General features: G+C 45.8%; 2 protein-coding genes across 3 annotated transcripts in view; both read left to right on the forward strand.

Moving 5' to 3' along the window:
- npepps (aminopeptidase puromycin sensitive) overlaps positions 1 to 10450 on the forward strand; it is a 159183-nt gene extending 148733 nt beyond the window's left edge. For both annotated transcript variants that reach the window (XM_033034924.1, XM_033034925.1), the window contains exons 22-23: positions 855 to 902; positions 9305 to 10450. In XM_033034924.1, coding sequence (XP_032890815.1) covers positions 855 to 902; positions 9305 to 9457 — 201 coding nt within the window. In that variant the 3' untranslated portion in view covers positions 9458 to 10450. The remainder of the gene's footprint in view (positions 1 to 854; positions 903 to 9304) is intronic.
- An 11554-nt stretch (positions 10451 to 22004) lies between these two features.
- The window catches only part of kpnb1 (karyopherin subunit beta 1), a 39152-nt gene continuing 37916 nt past the window's right edge, over positions 22005 to 23240 (forward strand). The window contains exons 1-2 of the mRNA XM_033034926.1: positions 22005 to 22236; positions 22338 to 22396. Coding sequence (XP_032890817.1) covers positions 22182 to 22236; positions 22338 to 22396 — 114 coding nt within the window. The 5' untranslated portion in view covers positions 22005 to 22181. The remainder of the gene's footprint in view (positions 22237 to 22337; positions 22397 to 23240) is intronic.

The following is a 23240-nucleotide window of genomic DNA, read 5'->3' on the forward strand; positions in this document are numbered from 1 at the left end:
GTGTTATACATCACAAACAACAGGTCTCTGCAGAATGCCACTGCTCACATAAATAGATAGAGTAGTAAAGGGGGCATATGGTATGCATGCCTTCATTGTTTGTGCATTTGATGTGCACGGAATGGAGGGATCTGGATTATGTGCAATCAGGAAAGGGCTAGTCTTGGCATCATACTCGGCACGGACATTTTTGAGAGACCCAACTCAACCACCACAGTGACTTCAAACGGCCAGAGCATATTAGTAAGGCCCACTATCCTCCATGTCCATCTTGGAATACTGCTGCAAAATACGCATTTAGTACCTCGCCTGTACCCTGTGCCAAGCATAAATTTCCTCCTTAATTCTGCATCCCTGGATTGTTAGAAAATCTGACTGGCTCATCCAAGCTCTTTATGGAGCCTGTGATCCATCACCTCAACTGGTCTCCATGCACCTCTGGCCTCCCAGCTGTGTGACCGACTCCTCCCTTCCCTTTGAAATGGCCCAGCAGGACTCTTCATTCAATGGCACTGAAGATGTGGGTGTAATGAATAAGGTAAGAACAGATAGGAAAGGAAACTTGACTTGCATCTGAATAGGAAAAACAACATCTTAAAGCACATCACAAAAATAATCTAAATGAATAGATTCAGAATCAAAAGGAGATGCTGGGAGGGCTGGCAGTAGCTCCATCAAAATTGGTAGGTTTAAAGAACGATATAAGAGTTTATTGAACTGAAGGTTTATTTACATGAATTGTGTGTGGGCAGAAGCAATGTTGGGCTATTTTTATGCACTGTACAGTAGTACTGTGTTGGTATGAAGATGTTAACAGTCCTCTCACTATTTGCTCTCTTACCTCCTACCTTCAGCTAACAGTGGACGGTTTTACCGGTGATAAGATGGCAGCTGATGTCAAGGTAAAAAATAATTCTCAATTATTTGCATGTATTATAACGTCTTGTTTTAGATTTAGCTGTGAGTTTTATTGGCTCCTAACCTAAACTGGTTAGTATTTACCATTCGACAGCAAGCTGCCCATTGGTCTCAACGGAGTTGATGTAAATAATGTTTTTTTGGGTTGGGGAGGAGAAAATCGAGGATTCAGGCGTGCTGTCCTTTCTGGAGTGGAAATTGACCCCAGAATCTTCTGAACCCTCCGCTTTTCTTTTTCAAAACTAAAATATAGCTGATTTTGGATGATCAGCCATGATCATATTGAATGGCGGTGCTGGCTTGAAGGGCCGAATGGCCTACTCCTGTACCTATTTTCCATGTTTCTATGAATAAAGTGCTAGCCTGCATAACCTCTCCCTGAGGGAGTGGGGGTGGGTTCTCAGGACCATCAATACAACGGGTTCTCGATCAGCTGGGCAAATGGACTGAAGAACAGCTAATGGGGTTGAATGTAGATAAGTGTGGGGTGTGGCATTTTGAGATGTCAGATCAGGGCACGACCTTCACAGTGAATGGCAAGGCCCTGCAGTGTGCTTTAGAGCAGAAGGATCTCGTAGCATAGATGCACAGTCCCCTGAAAGTGACGTCACAGGTAGATAGGGTGGTAAAGAAGGTTTTTGGGCTTTAGTCTTCATCAGTCAGGGTATTGAGTATAGATGTTGGGACCTTGTGTTATAGTTGTACAAGACAATGGCGAGGCTGCATTTGGAGTATTGCGTTCAGTCTTGGTCAGCCTGCTATCGGAAGAATGTCATTAATGTGGAAAGAGAGCAGAGAAGATTTGCCAGGACTCGTGGGCCCTGAGCTCTAAGGAGCGATTGGGCAAGCCAGGACTTCATTCCTTGGAGTGCAGGAGGCTAAAGGGTGTATAAAATCATGAGGGGCATAGATAAGTCTTTTACCCAGTGTTGGGGAATCAAGAATCCGATGACATATGTTTAAGGTGAGAGGGGAAAGATTTAATAGGAATCTGAGGAGCAATGTTTTCCACACACAGGATGGTGGGTATATGGAATGAGTTGCCAGAGCAGGTAATTGAGGCAGGTACAATAACAACATTTAAAAAGCATCTGGACAGGTAAATGGATAGGAAAGGTTTAAAGGGTTATGGACCAAATATGGGCAAATGGGATTAGATTAGATGGGGCATTTTGTATCCGTGCTGCATGACTAATTTGTGGTTGGGAGTACAAAAACATTTGCTTGCCTGTTGGTATTCACCCGCCTGTTCAGGCTGTTTGTCCTTGTAGGAGATCTTCCACATGGAAACCTTTTTATATATATTTTTTTTAAAGCTAGTTAATGCACATGGATAATAAAAGACAATTTGTGAGGAATGCCTCTCCAGTTAAAAGGGTGGCGGGTTGTTAATTAACTAAAAGAGACTACAGAGGACTAACTAAGTAAAGAAATATTCCTATCTCAAGCTTTTTAAAAACCTGCGGTTGCTGTGTATTCAGACCACCCTGCAGATTGTAATGTGGATCATTCTACTCCAGTTGTGAAAAGAGGTGAGGGACTGTAGTTATTTCATTGTCTTGTAACAGAATTAATAGCTTCAACTAAAGGGGAATTACTGAGCCTGCTAAGTGATTAATAGCCCCATTAATTGCTTATTGATTTTTCTCCAGTTTCCCAGAGGCACTTTACGTGAGATGTTTTACTTGCTTCTGTAAACCATTCATAAAGGAAAATATTTAGTGTAAAATCGGCTTAATTGCTTTTGCGGCTGTGTTTTGTTGGATGGTGCGCGAGTGCCAAGGGCAGAGTTCTGTAGTGTGTAAGTGACTTGATTACCACAGACCTGCACGTTCAGCCATCTCAACTGCTTTTCACCCATATTTATCATTTACATATACGTTATAAATATAATGGATATTAACATATGATGAGCATTTGACGGCACTGGGCCTGTATTCGCTGGAGTTTAGGACGGGGAGGGACCTCATTGAAACTTACCGAATAGTGAAAGGCCTGGATGGGGAGGATGTTTCCACTGGTGGGAGAGTCTAAGACCAGAGGCCTTTGCCTCAGAATGAAAGGACGTACCTTTAGAAAGGAGATGAGGAGGAATTTCTTCAATCAGAGGGTGGTGAATCTGTGGAATTCATTGCCACAGCCGGCTGTGGAGGCCAAGGTGGAGATTGTGGAAGCCAAGGCCAAGGTAGAGATTGACAGATTCTTGATTAGTACGGGTGTCAGGAGTTATGGGGAGAAGGCAGGAGAATGGGGTTGAGAGGGACAGATAGATCGGCCATGATTGAATGCTGGAGTAGTTTTGATGGGCCGAATGGCCTAATTCTAGTACTTAATATGAACTTCTGAGCATACTAGACCATTCGCCACCAGACTGGGAACTAACATTTAGAATGTACCAACATGTACATTCTTCCCATTTCCCATCTCATACCTCATTGTCCTCTGCATTTTGGAGGTGTTTTATGCATCTGAATTTAATTTTCTTTTTTCTTTCTATACCACACCCTTTCACTTCACCTTCAACTGCAAAACCAGAAAACGTCATCCATTTTGTTTCTCGCTCACAGAATTACCATATTCAACAAACTCTTACTCATTGCTTCTCCCCCCTCTCCTCTGAAGGTGCCTTCTGACTGACACCAGTAACTAATCACCCACCTAGTTTTCAAGAGCTGTTAAGGATGTGGGTTATGTGCCAATATTAATGACAGTGCACCCCATATTCCATGTGATTTTAAAAAGGGACTAAATTCTTTTCATCGGAAGTTGAATAATCAACTTCTTCCATACCGTGAAATGTATAATTAGGTGAGAAATGTTGCCAGTGGGGAAGCAGTAAACAGAAACCGACTGGAGATGAGGAATTGTAGATGTTGGAATCTTATCAAAACACAAAGTGCTAGAGGCTCAGTAGGTCAGGCAGCATCTGAGAAGTGAATGGACAGACTACATTTCAGGTCAGGACCCTTCTTCAGACTGAAGTAAAGGAGGATTCTCTTTTTTTCTAGCTCTCGATCATTATTCTAGAATTTAGGCACTTTGAGCGCAATGGTAGGTGGCTATTTTTTGTGGAACAGTGTACGAGTAGGATTTGGTTCTAATGTAGCGGGGATGTGGGAAAAACAGGAAATAAGGAACCAAATTTTCCTATTGATATGGTGTGTTTGGATCATTCCATTGTTCAGCCACTCAAACATCTTGCAGGAACACCTTTATCACAAAATACCCAAGATTTCAGACAAATACATTCTTGTATGCAGAACTGCCCTCCAAAAGCACCTTGTGTGAAATGATGTCCATGTGGCCTAACTGAAAGTTCTCCCGAGACCACATTGTTTCAGCCATGGGCATTGACATGGACTGTCCACTGTTGGAGGGGAAATTGTTTCTCTTGGATCTGAATGTAACCAAGGAAACTGAGACAATTGAGTCTTGTTCTTTTTTTGTACCAAGGATTTCTAATTCAGATCTTATCTCCTTCGCCATCTTGATTTGATTAACATGCATTTGGAGAGGTTCAGAATTCAGGCAAATAAGTTTAGCATAGATCGGCATAGATAGGCATCACAGTCGGCATGGATAAGATGGGCTGAAAAGGCCCGTGCTGGATCATTTTGATTCTGCACTCTCAAGGGTTTAAAGTTCTTTCTTTGTACTGGCTACAGAGGTGAATGCAAGTAGATACAGTGGCTTGCAAAAGTATTCATACCCCTTGAACTTTTCCACGTTTTGTCACGTTACAACCACAAACGTAAATGTATTTTATTGGGATTTTATGTGATAGACCAACACAAAGTGGCGCATAATTATGAAGTGGAAGGAAAATGATACATGGTTTTCACATTTTTTTACAAATAAAAAACTGAAAAGTGTGGCGTGCAAAAGTATTCAGCCCCCTTTACTCTGATACCCTAAATAAAATCCAGTGCAACCAATTGCCTTCAGAAGTCACCTAATTAGTAAATAGAGTCCATTTGTGTGTAATCTAATCTCAGTATAAATACAGCTGTTCTGTGAAGGCCTCAGAGGTTTGTTAGAGAACATTAGTTCTCAACACCAGTGATGAACGCCACCTCCTCTATGGACGTGTACCCCCGGCCCAACGGCTGAAGTCCAGGAGAAGCTTTCTCAGCCATGTCCAGCCCCTAATAACATCACGGGAAGAAACCAGACTCCAACTATGGACAAAAAGGCTTGAGGACGACCCCCCTCCTACTGACATGGGTATCCCTCCTTCTGAAGCCCTCCCTCCGGGCTCAGAAGCACCATGGGTCCAGTGGAAGACGCTCAACCGCCTGAGAACAGGAACAGGGCGCTCAAAAGCTGCCATGGCCAGATGGGGCTATGAAACTGGCCAAACCACCTGTGAATGTGGAGAAGAGGACCATACAATGCAGCACTGCCTTGTCTGCCCCCTACTACCCAACCAGTGCAGCTCAAAGGATCTTGCAGTGTTCAACAAAAACGCAAAGGACTGTGTAAAGGAATGGGAAACTGTCATATAGTCAACCAGCTTCAAAGACTCGAAAAGAAGAAGAAGAAGTGAACAAACAGTATCATGAAGCCCAAGGAACATACCAGACAGGTCAGGGATAAAGTTGTGGAGAAGTTTAAAGCAGGGTTAGGTTATAAAAAAATATCCCAAGCTTTGAACATCTCACAGAGCACTGTTCGATCCATCATCCGAAAATGGAAAGAGTATGGCACAACTGCAAACCTACCAAGACATGGCCGTCCACCTAAACTGACAGGCCGGGCAAGGAGAGCATTGAGCAGAGAAGCAGCCAAGAGGCCCATGGTAACTCTGGAGGAGCTGCAGAGATCCACAGCTCAGGTGGGAGAATCTGTCCAGAGGACAACTATTAGTCATGCACTCCACAAATCGGGCCTTTATGGAAGAGTGGCAAGAAGAAAGCCATTGTTGAAAAAAAGCCATAAGAAGTCCCGTTTGCAGTTTGCCACAAGCCATGTGGGGTGGACACAGCAAACATGTGGAGGAAGGTGCTCTGGTCAGATGAGACCAAAATTGATGTTTTTGGCCTAAATGCAAAACGCTATGTGTGGTGGAAAATTAACACTGCACATCACCCTGAACACACCATCCCCACTGTGAAACATGGTGGTGGCAGCATCATGCTGTGGGGATGCTTTTCTTCAGCAGGGACAGGGAAGCTGGTCAGAGTTGATGGGAAGATGGATGGAGCCAAATACAGGGCAATCTTGGAAGAAAATCTGTTAGAGTCTGCAAAAGACTTGAGACTGCGGCGGAGGTTCACCTTCCAGCAGGACAACGACCCTAAACATACAGTCAGAGCTACAATGGAATGGTTTAGATCAAAGCATATTCATGTGTTAGAATGGCCCAGTCAAAGTCCAGACCTAAATGCAATTGAGAATCTCTGGCAAGACTTGAAAATTGCTGTTCACAGACGCTCTCCATCCAATCTGACTGAGCTTGAGCTATTTTGCAAAGAAGAATGGGCACAAATTTCAGTCTCTAGATGTGCAAAGCTGGTAGAGACATACCCCAAAAGACTTGCAGCTGTAATTGCAGCGAAAGGTGGTTCTACAAAGTATTGACTCAGGGGGGCTGAATACTTTTGCATGCCACACTTTTTATTTTTTATTTATTTGTAAAAAAAATTGAAAACCATGTATCATTTTCCTTCCACTTCACAATTATGCACCACTTTGTGTTGGTCTATCACATAAAATCCCAATAAAATACATTTACGTTTGTGGTTGTAACCTGACAAAATGTGGAAAAGTTCAAGGGGTATGAAAACTTTTGCAAGCCACTGTATATTCAGTCAATATCTATTTCTTTGTGGGCTTCAGTCCACATTGCAAAAGCAAGTTGCAATTCTCCACTTCAAACATACGAGTATAGCAAGGACGGGAAATTAAAGAATGGAGACAAGCGATCCCAGCACATTAACACTATCCAACACATACGAGGGACAATTTACATTTATACCAAGCCAATTAACCTACATACCTGTACGTCTTTGGAGTGTGGGAGGAAACCGAAGATCTCGGAGAAAACCCACGCAGGTCACGGGGAGAACGTACGAACTCCGTACAGACAGCACCCGTAGTCGGGATCGAACCCGGGTCTCTGGCACTGCAAGGCAACAACTCTACTGCTGCGCCACTGTGCTGCCCTATCGAGAGGGGAAAGATTGGAAAGTGGGACCTGGGAGAGCTCAGTGGAGGCTCTGGGTACAGAGAGGATTTCTTCCAACACAGATGTCCTTTGCTTTAACATAGAAACATAGAAATTGGGTGCAGGAGTAGGCCATTCGGCCCTTCGAGCCTGCACCGCCATTCAATATGATCATGGCTGATCATCCAACTCAGTATCCCGTACCTGCCTTCTCTCCATACCCTCTGATCCCCTTAGCCACAAGGGCCACATCTAACTCCCTCTTAAATATAGCCAATGAACTGGCCTCGACTACCCTCTGTGGCAGAGAGTTCCAGAGATTCACCACTCTCTGTGTGAAAAAAGTTCTTCTCATCTCGGTTTTAAAGGATTTCCCCCTTATCCTTAAGCTGTGACCCCTTGTCCTGGACTTCCCCAACATCGGGAGCAATCTTCCTGCATCTAGCCTGTCCAACCCCTTAAGAATTTTGTAAGTTTCTATAAGATCCCCTCTCAATCTCCTAAATTCTAGAGAGTATAAACTAAGTCTATCCAGTCTTTCTTCATAAGACAGTCCTGACATCCCAGGAATCAGTCTGGTGAACCTTCTCTGCACTCCCTCTATGGCAATAATGTCCTTCCTCAGATTTGGAGACCAGATTAACGAGGCTATATGTTCACCAGACAAGTGCAGCAACTCTTCAACGCAAATCAGGACCAAAGTTAAAATAAATGTCCACTTCATTGAAACTTATAAGTGTGATCAAAAATTGTATCAGAATATCTTTCAGAATTAGTGGTGGGTTAGCAAGGGGACACTGGGCCCCATCATGAAGGTGTTTTCTCTGTCCAACACTTGTGTTTCTCCCCATGAACCTGAATATTACTTTTCATCAAATACCAACACACAGCATCCATCTCTGGAAATTATTCCACTTGTAATCAGCAGTACTTTTTCTGATCATTATATACCTAACTTATGAATTGTTTCAATATCCCAGAGAAGCTAGTGACTGATCCAGCTAAAAAGTGTTTGCAACTCAGAATGTTTCAGAGCGGCATGGCGGTGCAACGCAGAGTTGCAGCCTTAAAATGCCAGAGACCCAGGTCTGATTCTGACCACAGGTGCTGTCTGTATGGAGTTTGTACATTTTCCCCGTGACCTGCGTGGGTTTTCTCCCAGTGCTCCAGTTTCCTCCCACACTCCAAAGATGTAGGTTAATTGGCTTTTATAAATTGTAAATTGTGGCTAGTGTGTATAGTGCCAGCGCACAGGATGTTCATTGGTTGCCACGGACTCGGGCCGAAAGGCTTGTTTCCATGCTGTACAATGGTGAAAGAGACCTTGTGAAATGACACAATACTGGCTCTGGTCTTGCTGCATGTACCTGGGGAATAATCCCCAGTGTTTGAAATTCTGACTGCAGCGTTAACAGATGGTCATGAATATTGCAAATTAACTACCACGATGTGTAGGTTCTTTATTGTATTTGCTATAAGATATCCGATTTACATTAATGAATTTTTAAATTCAGTTCTATGAGATTAGATTTATTGAAGGATAATAAGTAGGACTCAAACCAAACTTGGTGAGTCCACTCTTTGAAGTGGCACTGCATGATGTCCTGTGCACCGTCTTCTCGAGCTGCTCTATTCCATGTGTCACGGCTAATGTGGAGAGTAGATAGACTTGATGCAAGGTGATCTATAAGAAAGAACTGCAGATGCTGGTTTAAATCGAAGATAGACACAAAATGCTGGAGTAACTCAGCGGGTGAGGCAGTGAAGAAGTACTGCTCTGACCTGAAGAGGCTCAGAAGTGTCATTCCTTCAGTCAGATGTTAAATCGTATCAGGAGCTGGTGAATAGCCACGATCCAATGACAGTGATCCTGTTTGACGAGTAAGGAGTTTCTCCAGTGGCTCTTGGCAATGTCCACTCTCACCTACTCGCTCCAATAACACTGAAAGCAGATGTTCCAGCCATTGGTGTTATTGTGTTGTTGAGAATAGAGCACTTCATTTGGTTACAATAATGTTCCAGTAAGTTTGCATTTTTTAAATTAATGGTGTGATGTTTGGAGATCTGAATTCAGATTCATTGCCGACCCGTTGCTAGTTTCTGCAGATTAAGCTTCCTAGTTTTGGTCTTTATCCTGCGATAGTAATGGTGCTTGTTTATGGCCTTTGTCCATCACAAGTTTGCAAGCCACTCTCCATCACCGTCTCTCTTCCATTCCAGAGCTTCTTCGAGACTCACCCGGCCCCTGCAGCTGAGCGAACCATCCAACAGTCCTGCGAGAACATTCTGCTGAACGGAGCATGGCTGAAGCGCGACGCGGAAGCCATCCAACAGTACCTGCTGCAGCGCAAAGCAGCGCACCTAACCGTCTGATCAGAGGAGCCCTGAGCCACCATCGTCCCACTGCCTTGCCACGGGAAGGGGAGTTGGAAAGTATATTTCATGGCTAGAACCTGTTGCCTATTAACAGTGGTTGGAAATGAATGTAGTTTATACCTCATTTTTAAGAGAGACAAATAAAGCTATTGGCACTTGAAATGAAATGTGTTATTGTGCGTGCAGACAGTGGCATGGTCTTATAATGTTTGATTGGTGACAACTTAGAACACTGAAGCAAACCTGCTGGTTATATTGTGGTAATGTAATTACTTCCCTCCTCCCTGGTCAAGGCGAGTTAATTCTTATTTAATTATTTCTAGGCCTCAGTTTAACCATTCATGTCCTTCATAAAGAGGAAAAAAAACATCTCAATAACAGCCACGTCGAATAAAAATAGGATATATAAATAAAAACATTGTACTAGATGAGCTTTCATTTTAAAATGAAATGGGCTAGGGACCATTATGAGAATAGGATGCATGAATTGTGGTGTGTATACCCAGGCCATTTTGACTGTTAATTTACAATTTAGCACAGAAATTGTTTTAAAAGAAATTATATAACTTTAATACTTGAACAAATTGATGTGAGTTAAAGACCCCTTAGCCTGGGAACACTGCTGAAGAGTAGCAACAAAAGCAAGTCCTGATCCCTCTGCTTACGTATAACCATTTTGAAAGCCTTAAAACTAGTACAAACTGGCGTGTATTGGGAGGGGTGGGGAGGGATGTATGTGGGAGACATCTTTGTAAATGGTAGAATTAACTTGCAAACAAGAGAGCCATGTTGTACTAATCCTGCAAAATACATAAAGCATTCGGAGGGATGGGCTGCACCTGATTTTAACAAAAATCTGATGTTTAACGTGGCTTCAGTTTGCTTGGAGAAGGTCATCAAACTAATTGTCAAACTGCTTCCCTGAAATATTCGTTGTGCTTTTTGTTTTAAGATACAGTTGGTGTTAATAAAAAAAAAATTGTCAAAGTGCAAAGTCTCTTGATTTGTCTGTACCTGATGGAGCCAAGGCCCGTTTGATGAGCACCAGGGCTGTTAGATGGAGCCAAGGCCCGTTTGATGAGTGTCATCCATGGCTTAGGTGGTAACATTCTGACGTCAGATCCTGAAGATTGTGTGGGTTCAAGTCTCACCCCACATGTTTGAGCAATGATGTTTCTGCTAACTTTACACTGTGGTCCTTGGGGGTCCTGCATTGTTGGGAACACCAGTTTGTGAACAAGGTGCCAAAGTACAGATATAATTTAATCACTCAAGTTGGTAGGTTAATTGGCCACTGTAAATTGCCACTACCGTGGAAGTGAGTGGCACAATGTTGAGAGGACATGCAGGATTAGTGCAAATGGGTGGTTGATGGTCAGCATGGACACGGTAGGCTAAAGGGCCTGTTTCCATGTGGTATGACTCGGACCTGGTTGTTAACTGTGGAAGATGATGACAAATCCAAAGATCCACATCAGCTGTTAATTGGGGACCCCTGTGTTTGTTGAAGATGCTAGCTGTGTGGAGTTGAACTGAGAGGTAGAATTCAAAGGTTTGGGGAGATGGGCAAAAAGGTTTTAACTATGTTGGACTGAGGTTGCACTGGCTATTTCCCCGATGTGTAGCGTGGGAGAGGGTAAATTATTTGTGATTAAGAAAATGTTTCATGCTCTAGGAACTTTCGTGTCATTGTGCATTGATGTTGAGAATAGTTTTTTCAGTGAGAGATTGGAAACAAGAGGACATCTGTTTAAAGTGAGAGGGACAAGATTTAATATGGACCTGATCGACATAGATTACAAGACCTACACCAAACCCAAACCAATTAGGAGCAGACGACGGCATTCGATCCAATTTGTGATCCCAGCTACAAAGACAGATGTGTACAGCAATTCGTTCTTCCCCCGCACAATTAAAGCATGGAATAATCTCCACCCAACTATAGTTACCCAACCAGATGCAACTAAATTTAAAGTAGCTCTTTCTTCCCAATAACCTTTTCTGGCTTAAGCCCTCCCTTCACCACCTCCAGTTTAAATTCCATTTGGAATATTGTGGAGGACCAAGAAACCAAGAATCTAGGAAAGGTTCAGAAGGATATGGGCCAAAGACAGGCAATGGGACTAGCTTGGGCGGGAACTCTTGATCGGCACGCATGATTTTGGCTAAAGGCCCTGTTTCTATGCTCTGACTATAACCCTAAATGTCAATTGATGCCAGGTTGATTGTTGAATTTTTAAATTATGGTTGAGTTTTATTAACCAGGATTATTAAGACTAATTATTAAGTAGTTTGATCACAAACTAGTTTTGATCTATTGAATAATTGAAAGGAACTCAGTGCCTAACTAGCTCACCATGAGATGGATGGGGTGTTAAACCAATTAAAATCATGTTTACACCTCTTCCCACCCTTCTGCTATCCGCGAGTCAATGAGATCGAGCTTGCATTGCACCCAGTGGGAGAGGAATAGGAAAAGATGGATCCAAATGCAAGGTGATGTAAATAGCTCTAGGGTCTGGAGTTGTCTTGTGTTGTTTAGAAGCCAATAGGCAAAATGTCCAATTTCTTCTGCCAACATCTATGTGAAGTTCTGTGTAAAGGTAGAGCAGATAAATTCAGATAATTAGCTTATTTGATCAAATAAATTGCTGTGTATGTTTAATTACATTGCAATGAGAAATGATGGGTCATGTCTGTTCATTCATATACTTGTGACTTGTGTAAAAGTGCAGTAGTGTATACAAGTGTTGTCCTTCAAGTGAAATGAAATCCCTGATCTCTGGAAGTTTAGCCTCGTTATTGCTCCCAAACAGTGCAATTGGGAATTGCAAGATGATGTTTCGGACAGTGGTGATGAATATTGCGCTATTTTTCATGTTCACTTCCCAGAAATCATCACCCTGACCGTTGGGTTCTTGTCCAAGCGTTCCAGTTCTGGAAAAGCTTCTTCAGTTTGTATTTATGAAATTGTTGCACTTCATGCAATCTTGGGAAAACAGCTGACATAATCAAAAGCCTTTCCCACTCTGGTCATTTCCCCCACGCTCTCGTCACGCAGACGACACAGCAGCTTGAATGTATGCACCACAAAACAGGAATTAGCTTCGTCCCCCAAGTTATCAAGCTTCTGAACAGTCCTTCCACAATCTAGGGTGCTGTCCGATTCACCTCTACTTCATTGTGAACATTGGACTTTGTCTCTGGAATTGTTATGCCACAGTGCTGAATAATATATTTTGAACTCTGTATCTTCCCCTTTGCTCTACCTATTGTACTTGTGTTTGGCTTGATTATATTGATGTATAGTACTATCTGATTTGATTGGGATAGCATGCAAAATGAAGCTTTTCATTGTACCGTGATACAAGTGACAATAAACCTAAAACCCAAAGTGGCTCCTGGTGCGTCACAGGAACTTATGACATATATTCAACCCCAGAGATACAATGAAAAACTTGTGTGCTATCCAGGCAAATCGTACCAAATATTAATGCAATGTCGAAGATAGACATAAAATGCTGGTGTAACTCAGCAGGACCGGCAGCATCTCTGGAGAGAAGGAATGCGTGACGTTTTGGGCCGAGACCCTTCTACAGACTGATGTCCGGGGATATCATGTTACCCATTCCTTCTCTCCAGAGATGATGCCTGTCCTGCTGAGTTGCACCAGCATTTTATGTCTATCTTTGATTTAAACCAGCTTCTGCAGTTCTTTCCTACACATTAGTGCAATGTCCCTTCACGAGTACAACAGCCAGTACAAAAGAGAAAATAGAATGTAAACTATATAGTTACAACTACAGAGAAAGTGCAAGAGGGCCACAACGAGGTAGATAAGATCAGGAATATCTTTGAGATTGAAATTGTTTATTGCAAAAAAATGTTTCTTGGATTGAAGAGGAATCCACCACATCGTCAGTGTGTTGTACCGTCTATGTTCCTCCTTCCCCCTCCAAGCTTTCTCTGCTCTTTCCTCTGCTGGCCTGACCGGGCTTTGAACCTGCAGTCGCTGAGGCGAACCAGTGTGCTGTGCCAGTCTGCAAAATAAATGGTTTGTTTGATATCTGGGTGAAGGGAGAAGCAAAGAAAATCAGCTCTCATTTATAGAATGCATTTCACATCCTGTTGTTCTCATAGTGTTTTATGGCTCATTGAGTGCTTGAAGTGTAATTACTTTGCAATATAGGACAAGCAGTGGCCAATCTATGCAACACACAATAACTCCAATAGTAATTAAGTTGTTTAAAACACATTGGCTCACTACAGGGATTGCCCTGGCTATCAAGATGTGTGTCTTCCTCCTCTTTGAATAGATCATTCGACGTAGAATGCAAGATGAAACCAGAACTAGGCCACTCGGCCCCTCAAGCTTACCCTGCCATTTGATGTCAACACTGCTGATCTGCCCCTGACCTCAATTTCCCAAACATTTATCTCCCTCTTTAATCACCCTCAATGATCTAACCTGCAGTTGAACAGGTTGAAGAACGAAGAATTCAATGTTTGGGAGAACCTGTGGCCAAATAAGGAAAAGGATGTTTGAGTCAAGACTAGAAACTAAGAACACAAGATCCATTGGGATACAGGTCATAAAAGACAGATAAGGTAGAGAAAAGTAACGAAACCAAGAGAGCATATGTTTTTTGGGTGAGTGGGAGTTTTAAAGTTAATCTTACGGTAAGTTTTGTTTTATTAAACATCTGTAGCAGTTGATATCTGAAATTATTGGCCACAGGATAAGGTCCCATAGGATTAGTGTAGATGAATAAAAAGGTTTTAGTTTAGCTTAATTGTCACGTGTATCGAGGTACAGTGAAAAGCTTTGGTGCACGCTATCCAGTCAGCGGAAAGACCATACAAGATTATAATCAAGCCGTCCAGTGTACAGAATAAAATAAATACCGTATAATGCAAGGTAAAGACTGAGTAAAGGGTCTCCAATGAGGTAGATGGTAGCTCAGGAGCACTCTCCTCTAGTTGTTGATAGGATGGTTCAGTTGCTTGATCAAAAGGTCTGCATGGACATGGTGGGGTGAGTGGTAGTAGTGCTCTCTATGCTTGTGAACCATAGATTACTTTTAGAAGGCACCTCAAAGCACTGGAAAAATACCACAAATATGTTCTCTGCCAGGCACAAAAGTATCAGTAAAGTGTAACTTCCTATTCCAGCCAAGATTGTGGTGCCCAGACCTGACTTACTCAGTTATTATCGATGGACAAGCTGTTTTTCATTTGCCTGTCCAAGATTCGTGAATAGACACGCTATTCCATGCTCTGTCATTGTGCTGTACAGCATGGAAACAGGCCCTTCAGCCCACATTGTCCACGCAGACCAAGTTGGCATACTGGGTTAGTCAGATTTCCCTGCATTTGGCTCATAGTCCGCAAAATCCTTCCTATCCATATCTGTTCAAGTGGCTTTCAAAAACCATAATATCAGCTTCCATAGCTTCTTCTGGCAACTCCAGCTACAGACAACTCTGAACGAAAAATTTGTACTGAGTCCCCTCTTTATTATTTCACCCCTCACCTTAAGCCTATGGTCTCTAGTTGGAGAATCCTTCACCTTGGGAAGGGGGGGGGGGGGGAGGGAAGACTGAGCATTCACTTTATTCATGCCCCTCAAGTACACCTCAACAAGGCCACCCCACAGCCTCCAATGCTGCAAAGATAATAACAAGTCCCAGCCTATCCAACCTCCCCTTATACATCAAGCCTATCTTGGTCAATCTCTTCTGCACCAGTTCATGGCATGGTATTATAGAATCATACAGTCGTATAGCACGGAAACAGGCCTTCGGCCCAATCATCCCAGTAGACCATGATGTCCCATCTAACCTAGTTCCATATGCCCGCTGACACGAGGAAATGACTTGGACTTGATATACATCAATTATTTGGATGAAGGGATTCAAACATTAGCAAATTTGCAGATGACACAAAGTTGGGTGGCAGTGTGAACTGTGAGTAGGATGTTATGAGAATGTAGGGTGACTTGGACAGGTTGGGGGAGTGGGCAGATGAAGTTTAATGCGGATAAATGTGAGGTTATGGTAGCAAAAACAGGAAGACAGATTACTATCTAAATGGCGTGAAGTTGGGAAAAGGGGAAGTACAACGGGATCTGGGGGTCCTTGTTCAGTCTATGAAAGTTAGCATGCAGGTACAGCAGGCAGCGAAGAAAGCAAATGGCATGTTGGCCTTTATAACAAGAGAAGTCGAATATAGAAGCAAAGAGGTCCTTCTGCAGTTGTACAGGGCCCTAGTGAGACCACACCTGGAGTATTGTGTGCAGTTTTGGTCCCCTAATTTGAGGATGGACATTCTTGCTATTGAGGGAGTGCAGCGTAGGTTTACAAGGTTAATTCGCGAGATGGCGGGACTGTCATATGCTGAGAGAATGGAACGGCTGGGCTTGTACACTCTGGAGTTTAGAAGGATGAGAGGGGCTCTCATTGAAACATATAAGATTGTTAAGGGTTTGGGCGGAAGCAATAGGTAGCAAGGTGAAAAGTAAAAGTGGCAGGCAGACAAATCCAGGGCAAAATTCCAGGGCAAAAATCAAAAAGGGCCACTTTTCAACATAATTTTATAAGGGGTAAGAGCGTTGTAAAAACAAGCCTGAAGGCTTTGTGTCTCAATGCAAGGAGCATTCGTAATAAGGTGGATGAGTTGAACGTGCAGATAGCTATTAATGATTATGATATAGTCGGGATCACGGAGACATGGCTCCAGGGTGACCAAGGCTGGGAGCTGAACATCCAGGGATATTCAATATTCAGGAGGGATAGAGAGAAAGGAAAAGGTGGTGGAGTAGCGTTGCTGGTTAGAGAGGAGATTAACGCAATAGAAAGGAAGGACATTAGCTTGGAGGATGTGGAATCGGTATGGGTAGAACTGCGAAACACTAAGGGGCAGAAAACGCTGGTGGGTGTTGTGTACAGGCCACCTAGCAGTAGTAGTGAAGTTGGGGATGGCATCAAACAGGAAATTAGAAATGCGTGCAACAAAGGCAAAACAGTTATAATGGGTGACTTCAATCTACATATAGATTGGGTGAATCAAATTGGCAGGGGTGCTGAGGAAGAGGATTTCTTGGAATGTATGCGGGATAGTTATCTAAACCAACATGTAGAGGAACCAACGAGAGAGCAGGCTATTCTAGACTGGGTATTGAGTAATGAGGAAGGGTTAGTTAGCAGACTTGTTGTGCGTGCCCCCTTGGGCAAGAGTGACCATAATATGGTTGAGTTCTTCATTAGGATGGAGAGTGACATTGTTAATTCAGAAACAACGGTTCTGAACTTAAAGAAAGGTAACTTTGAGGGTATGAGACGTGAATTGGCCAAGATTGACTGGCAATTAGTTCTAAAAGGGTTGACGGTGGATATGCAATGGAAGGTATTTAAAGACTGCATGGATGAACTACAAAAATTGTTCATCCCAGTTTGGCAAAAGAATAAATCAGGGAAGGTAGTGCATCCGTGGATAACAAGGGAAATCAGGGATGGTATCAAAGCAAAAGATGATGCGTACAAATTAGCCAGAAAAAGCAGCATACCAGAGGACTGGGAGAAATTCAGAGACCTGCAGAGGAGGACAAAGGGCTTAATTAGGAAAGGGAAAATAGATTATGAAAAAAACTGGCAGGGAACATAAAAACTGACTGCAAAAGTTTTTATAGATATGTGAAGAGAAAGAGATTAGTTAAAACAAATGTAGGTCCCTTGCAGTCAGAAACAGGTGAGTTGATCATGGGGAACAAGGATATGGCGGACCAATTGAATAACTACTTTGGTTCCGTCTTCACTAAGGAAGACATAAATAATCTGCCGGAAATAGCAGGGGACCGCGGGTCAAAGGAGATAGAGGAACTGAGTGAAATCCAGGTTAGTCGGGAAGTGGTGTTGGGTAAATTGAATGGATTAAAGGCCGATAAATCACCAGGGCCAGATAGGCTGCATCCCAGAGTACTTAAGGAAGTAGCTCCTGAAATAGTGGATGCATTAGTGATAATTTTTCAAAACTCATTAGATTCTGGAGTAGTTCCTGAGGATTGGAGGGTAGCAAACGTAACCCCACTTTTTAAGAAGGGAGGGAGAGAGAAAACGGGGAATTACAGACCAGTTAGTCTAACATCGGTAGTGGGGAAACTGCTAGAGTCAGTTATTAAAGATGGGATAGCAGCACATTTGGAAAGTGGTGAAATCATTGGACAAAGTCAGCATGGATTTACGAAAGGTAAATCATGTCTGACGAATCTTATAGAATTTTTCGAGGATGTAACTAGTAGAGTGGATAGAGGAGAACCAGTGGATGTGTTGTATCTGGACTTTCAGAAGGCTTTCGACAAGGTCCCACATAAGAGATTAGTATACAAACTTAAAGCACACGGTATTGGGGGTTCAGTATTGATGTGGATAGAGAACTGGCTGGCAAACAGGAAGCAAAGTGTAGGAGTAAACGGGTCCTATTCACAATGGCAGTCGGTGACTAGTGGGGTACCGCAAGGCTCAGTGCTGGGACCCCAGCTATTTACAAATTATATTAATGATCTGGATGAGGGAATTGAAGGCAACATCTCCAAGTTTCCGGATGACACTAAGCTGGGGGGCAGTGTTAGCTGTGAGGAGGATGCTAGGAGACTGCAAGGTGACTTGGATAGGCTGGGTGAGTGGGCAAATGTTTGGCAGATGCAGTATAATGTGGATAAATGTGAGGTTATCCACTTTGGTGGCAAAAACAGGAAAGCAGACTATTATCTAAATGGTGGCCGATTAGGAAAAAGGGAGATGCAGCGAGACCTGGGTGTCATGGTACACCAGTCATTGAAAGTAGGCATGCAGGTGCAGCAGGCAGTGAAGAAAGCGAATGGTATGTTAGCTTTCATAGCAAAAGGATTTGAGTATAGGAGCAGGGAGGTTCTACTGCAGTTGTACAGGGTATTGGTGAGACCACACCTGGAGTATTGCGTACAGTTTTGGTCTCCAAATCTGAGGAAGGACATTATAGCCATAGAGGGAGTGCAGAGAAGGTTCACCAGACTGATTCCTGGGATGTCAGGACTTTCATACGAAGAAAGACTGGATAGACTTGGCTTATACTCGCTAGAATTTAGGAGATTGAGAGGGGATCTTATAGAAACGTACAAAATTCTTATGGGGTTGGACAGGCTAGATGCAGGAAGATTGTTCCCGATGTTGGGGAAGTCCAGGACAAGGGGTCACAGCTTAAGGATAAGGGGGAAATCCTTTAGGACCGAGATGAGAAGAAACTTTTTCACACAGAGAGTGGTGAATCTCTGGAACTCTGCCACAGAGGGTAGTTGAGGCCAGTTCATTGGCTATATTTAAGAGGGAGTTAGATGTGGCCCTTGTGGCTAAAGGGATCAGGGGGTATGGAGAGAAGGCAGGTACGGGATACTGAGTTGGATGATCAGCCATGATCATATTGAATGGCGGTGCAGGTTCGAAGGGCCGAATGGCCTACTCCTGCACCTATTTTCTATGTATCTATGACATGCTAGAGGCAGGAAACATGTTCCCGATGTTGGGGGAGTCCAGAACCAGGGGCCAGTTTAAGAATAAGGAGTAAGCCATTTAGAACGCAGACGAGGAAACACTTTTTCTCACAGAGAGTTGTGAGTGTGTGGAATTCTCTGCCTCAGAGGGCGGTGGAGGCAGGTTCTCCGGATGCTTTCAAGAGAGAGCTAGATAGGGCTCTTAAAAATAGTGGAGTCAGGGGATATGGGGAGAAGGCAGGAACGGGGTACTGATCAGCCATGTTCACATTAAATGGCGGTGCTGGCTCGAAGGGCCGAACGGCCTACTCCTGCACTTATTGTCTATTGTCTCAAGGAGGTGGGCAAAGACTGTAAAAAATGTCCTCAAGTCCTAGAAACCTCAGGCTCTTGATGCTCAAAGTGGAGAAACATTTGGCGACATTGAGGCCTTTTCAGTTGTTTCTTTATTGCCACATGTACAGATACAGTGAAGAATTTGTTCTGCATGCTATCCAGTCAAAACATACTATACACAAGTAGAATAAATAATTTTCTGGACCAGCACGCAGAGTCACCACCTTGCAACATCCAAGTCTCTGAAATGTCTAATCTTGGCCCAAGGAGATGTGCAATTTCTTTTTTCTGACTTATAAGGCCTACTGTCCTGGATCGATGGTCGGCTCCTTCAACCCAGCGCATTGTCGTTGGCTCCTCGGTGGTGGGGGGCACGGATAGTGATCGTGAAGGGAGTTTGTGGCCGGAAGGGGATGGGTGGCCAGGAGTGGTGGACAATGGAGGGGGGGGGGGGGATTAGGGTTCAGGGGATGAGTGTAGGGGGCGGCAAGGGAGAGGCAGTGGCCCTGATGGGTGGTAATTGGTATACGGGGAACGAGGAGGGAAGTGTGGCAGGGGTGCAGCGTCAATGAGGGGAGTCTGTGGCCGGGGGTAATGGAGGGGGAGGTAGGAGACAGCAACCTTGAGAGGGCTGTGGACATGGGATGACCTGGGCAGGTGGGGGTCGGAAGAGGGACAGGGTCCCTGAGGGGCGGCCGGTGAGGGACACGATGTGGAGGGGCAGTGGCTGTTCATCGGAAGAGGTACAGTGAAAAGCTTTCTGTTGCGCGTGTCAGTCAGCGGAAAGACAATACATGATCAATTTAGCGTAGATACATGGATAACACTGAGATTCCCCCCCCCCCCCCCCCATGCAGGAGCTTGATCGCCCAAAAGCCGCCGGCGACGGGAGTAAGATCGTCCCGTCAACGGAAAGCTTGAGGCCCCCGACCGCGGGAGAACAAAGAAGGGAAGAGATTGAATTTTTTTTGAGGAATGCGGAGGAGACACTGTGGTGGATGTTAAAATGTATTTAGTGTGTTCTGTTGCTTTTATTGGTATGGCAAATCAAATTCCTCGTATGTTGCAAAACATACTTGGCTAATAAAGTATGATTATTATGATTTAGTGCAAGGTGAGGCCAGTAAAGTCCGATCAAGGATAGTCCGAGGGTCACCAAAGAGGGAGACAGTAGTTCAGCGCTGCTCTCAGGTTGTGGTAGGATGGTCCAATTGCCTGATAACCTCACATGGTCCACCAACACCGCTGGGCTGGTCAAGAAGACACAGCAACGACTGTTCTTCCTGAGGACATTAAAAAAGACTGGTCGGCCCCAACAGCTGCTGACAACGTTCTACCGCTGCACCACAGAGAGCATATTAACGTATGGCATCTCTGTGTGGTATCTCAGCTGCGCGGAGAGGAGAGCTCTTCAGCGCGTCGTCACAGAGCGCAGAGGATTATTGGGACACAGCTACCAGCCTTGGAGGGCATCTACCACACACGGTGCCTCAGGAAGGCCGTCAGCATCCATAAAGGCTCCTCGCACCCTTGTAACGGACTGTTCGAACTACTTCCCTCCGGCAGACGTTACAAGGCCGCCTACGCCCGAACCTCCAGACTCAGAAACAGCTTTATTCCCAGAGCTATAGCGGCTCTGAACCGGCCCTGCTGAGTTCCCCCCACCCACCCCCCCTGGACTGTCTCCCTCGGATGGTCACGTCACACAGCTTATTTATTTATTTTACTTTTCTTTTACATCGGTTGGAAGCTGCATACTAAATCTCGTTGCACTGACAATAAAAGATATTATTATTATATTATTATTATTATTATAACAGCTGGGAAGAAACTGTCCCTGAATGTGGTGGACGTGGAGAGTGAGGGAGGTGGGAGGAATGGTGATGGGGGAGGGGGGGGGGAGAGGACAGGGAACAGGAGACGCCATCTTCCCCGCGCTCCGCCCCGGCCGCCATCTCCCTGGAAACGGGCGGGAAGTACAAACGTCACCCGCGCCCCAGGGCCTACACCGGCGCCACCCGGAACATCGCCCTCCTCCCTAACCCCGCAACGAGCTCCGCCAGCTCACCCGACCGACCACGGCAAAGGTGCGGGTGCGGGGCCGCAGCCGGCGGGAGGGAGGGAGGGGGAGGGGAATCTCCCGCCTTTCACATTTAGGCGCCAGGGGGACCGTGTGCGGGCGCTCGGCCAATCAGACCGCGCGTTACATCGCCGCGCCGATTCAGTTTGAGCCGCCATGGATCATAGGTCACATTGCGGCCAATGGTTGGCCGCGTTACATCGCGTCGGGCGGGAACGCAGTCCTTCGACCAACCGCACGACGCGTTGCATGGCGAGGCGGCGTTCGGCCAATCGCACGACGCGGAAGGTGACAGACGTGTGGCCCGACCAATGGGCGTAAGATAGGGGGGCGGGGGGAATGAGGCGCATGACCAATAGCGGCTGCTGAGTAATGACGTGCGCGGATGGGGCGGCGGCGAGGTGCGACCAATAGGAGGCGCTGTTAGATGGCGTTGGCGGCTGACGGGCGAGCGGCCCGACCAATGGGCGTTGGTAGGGGGCGGGAGGGAGGAGATGCCCGTCCAATAGCGGCCGCCGGGCTGGCCGCGCACTTGACGTGCGGGGGCGGCGCAGCCAATGGGAGGCGGCGTTACATGGCGGGCCGCCGGCGGGGGGAGGGCGTGTGCGCAGGCGCGGGGCCGGGCGGCGGCGGCGGGGCCGGGAGCGGACAATCTCCTCACAACCACCCGCTCCTCCTTCCCTCAGAGCCCGCGGGGGCGAGCGAGCGAGCGCGCGTCGCACCCACCCACCCGTTTATGGCCCTTTCTGCCTGAGCTGAGCGTATCCTCCACCTTTTCACACATGAGATTCGTTAATATGGAGCTGATCACGATCCTCGAGAAGACGGTCTCTCCAGGTGAGCGACCGCCCGCCCGCCCGCCGGCTCCTCGGCCTCGGCCTTGGCCCCGCTCGAAGCCCTCGGCCGCACTCACCCCCTCTCTCTCTCCCCATCCCCAGACCGTAACGAGCTGGAGGCGGCGCAGAAGTTTCTGGAACAGGCGGCTGTTGAGAATCTGGTCGGTATCGCATTCTTTTGAATTGAATTGGGTGGGAGGGAGTGGCCGTTTTATTTGGTGTCATTTATGGTCCGTTGCGATTTAGACCGCGAGGCCGGGGCCTCAGCACACACAAAAAGGCAATCCTTCCCTCCATCCTTCCCCTCCTGCTCTTCCCCCCCCCCCCCCCCATATCTCCCCCTCCAAATCTCCCCCCTCTATATCTCCCCCCTCCATATCTCCTCCCTCCATATTCCCCCCCCCCATATCTCCCCCCTCCATATCTCCCCCCTCCATATCTCCTCCCTCCATATCTCTCCCCACCATATCTCATCTTCCCCCTCATCTCCCCATCCACTTCCCCCTTCCCCCCCCCCCCATATCTCCCCATCCACTTCCCCCCCCCCATATCTCCCCATCCACTTCCCCCTTCCCCCCCCCATATCTCCCCCTCCCATATCTCCCCCAAATCTCATCCTTCCCCCTCATCTCCCCATCCACTTCTCCCCTCCCCATCCTCCTTCCCCCACTCCCCCCTCTCCATCCTCTATCCTCCTTCCCCCTCTCCCCCATCCTTCTCCATCTTCCTCTCTCCATCTCCCCCCCATCTCCTGTCCCCATCCTGTTCCCCTCTTCCCCATCTTCCTCTCTCTCCTTCTCCCCCCCTCCTTCTCTGTCCTCGCCTTTCCTCCCCCCCTCCTTCTCTCCCCCCTCTCCTTCCCCCCCTCTCCCCTCTCCTTTCCCCCCCTCTCCCCTCTCCTTTCCCCCCCTCTCCCTTCCCCCCTCTCCCCTCTCCTTTCCCCTCTCCTTTCTCCCCCCTCTCCTTTCTCCCCCCTCTCCTTTCCCCTCCTCTCCCCTCTCCTTC

The sequence above is a fragment of the Amblyraja radiata genome, chromosome 16 (assembly GCF_010909765.2).
Source record: "Amblyraja radiata isolate CabotCenter1 chromosome 16, sAmbRad1.1.pri, whole genome shotgun sequence".
Taxonomy (NCBI): domain Eukaryota; kingdom Metazoa; phylum Chordata; class Chondrichthyes; order Rajiformes; family Rajidae; genus Amblyraja; species Amblyraja radiata.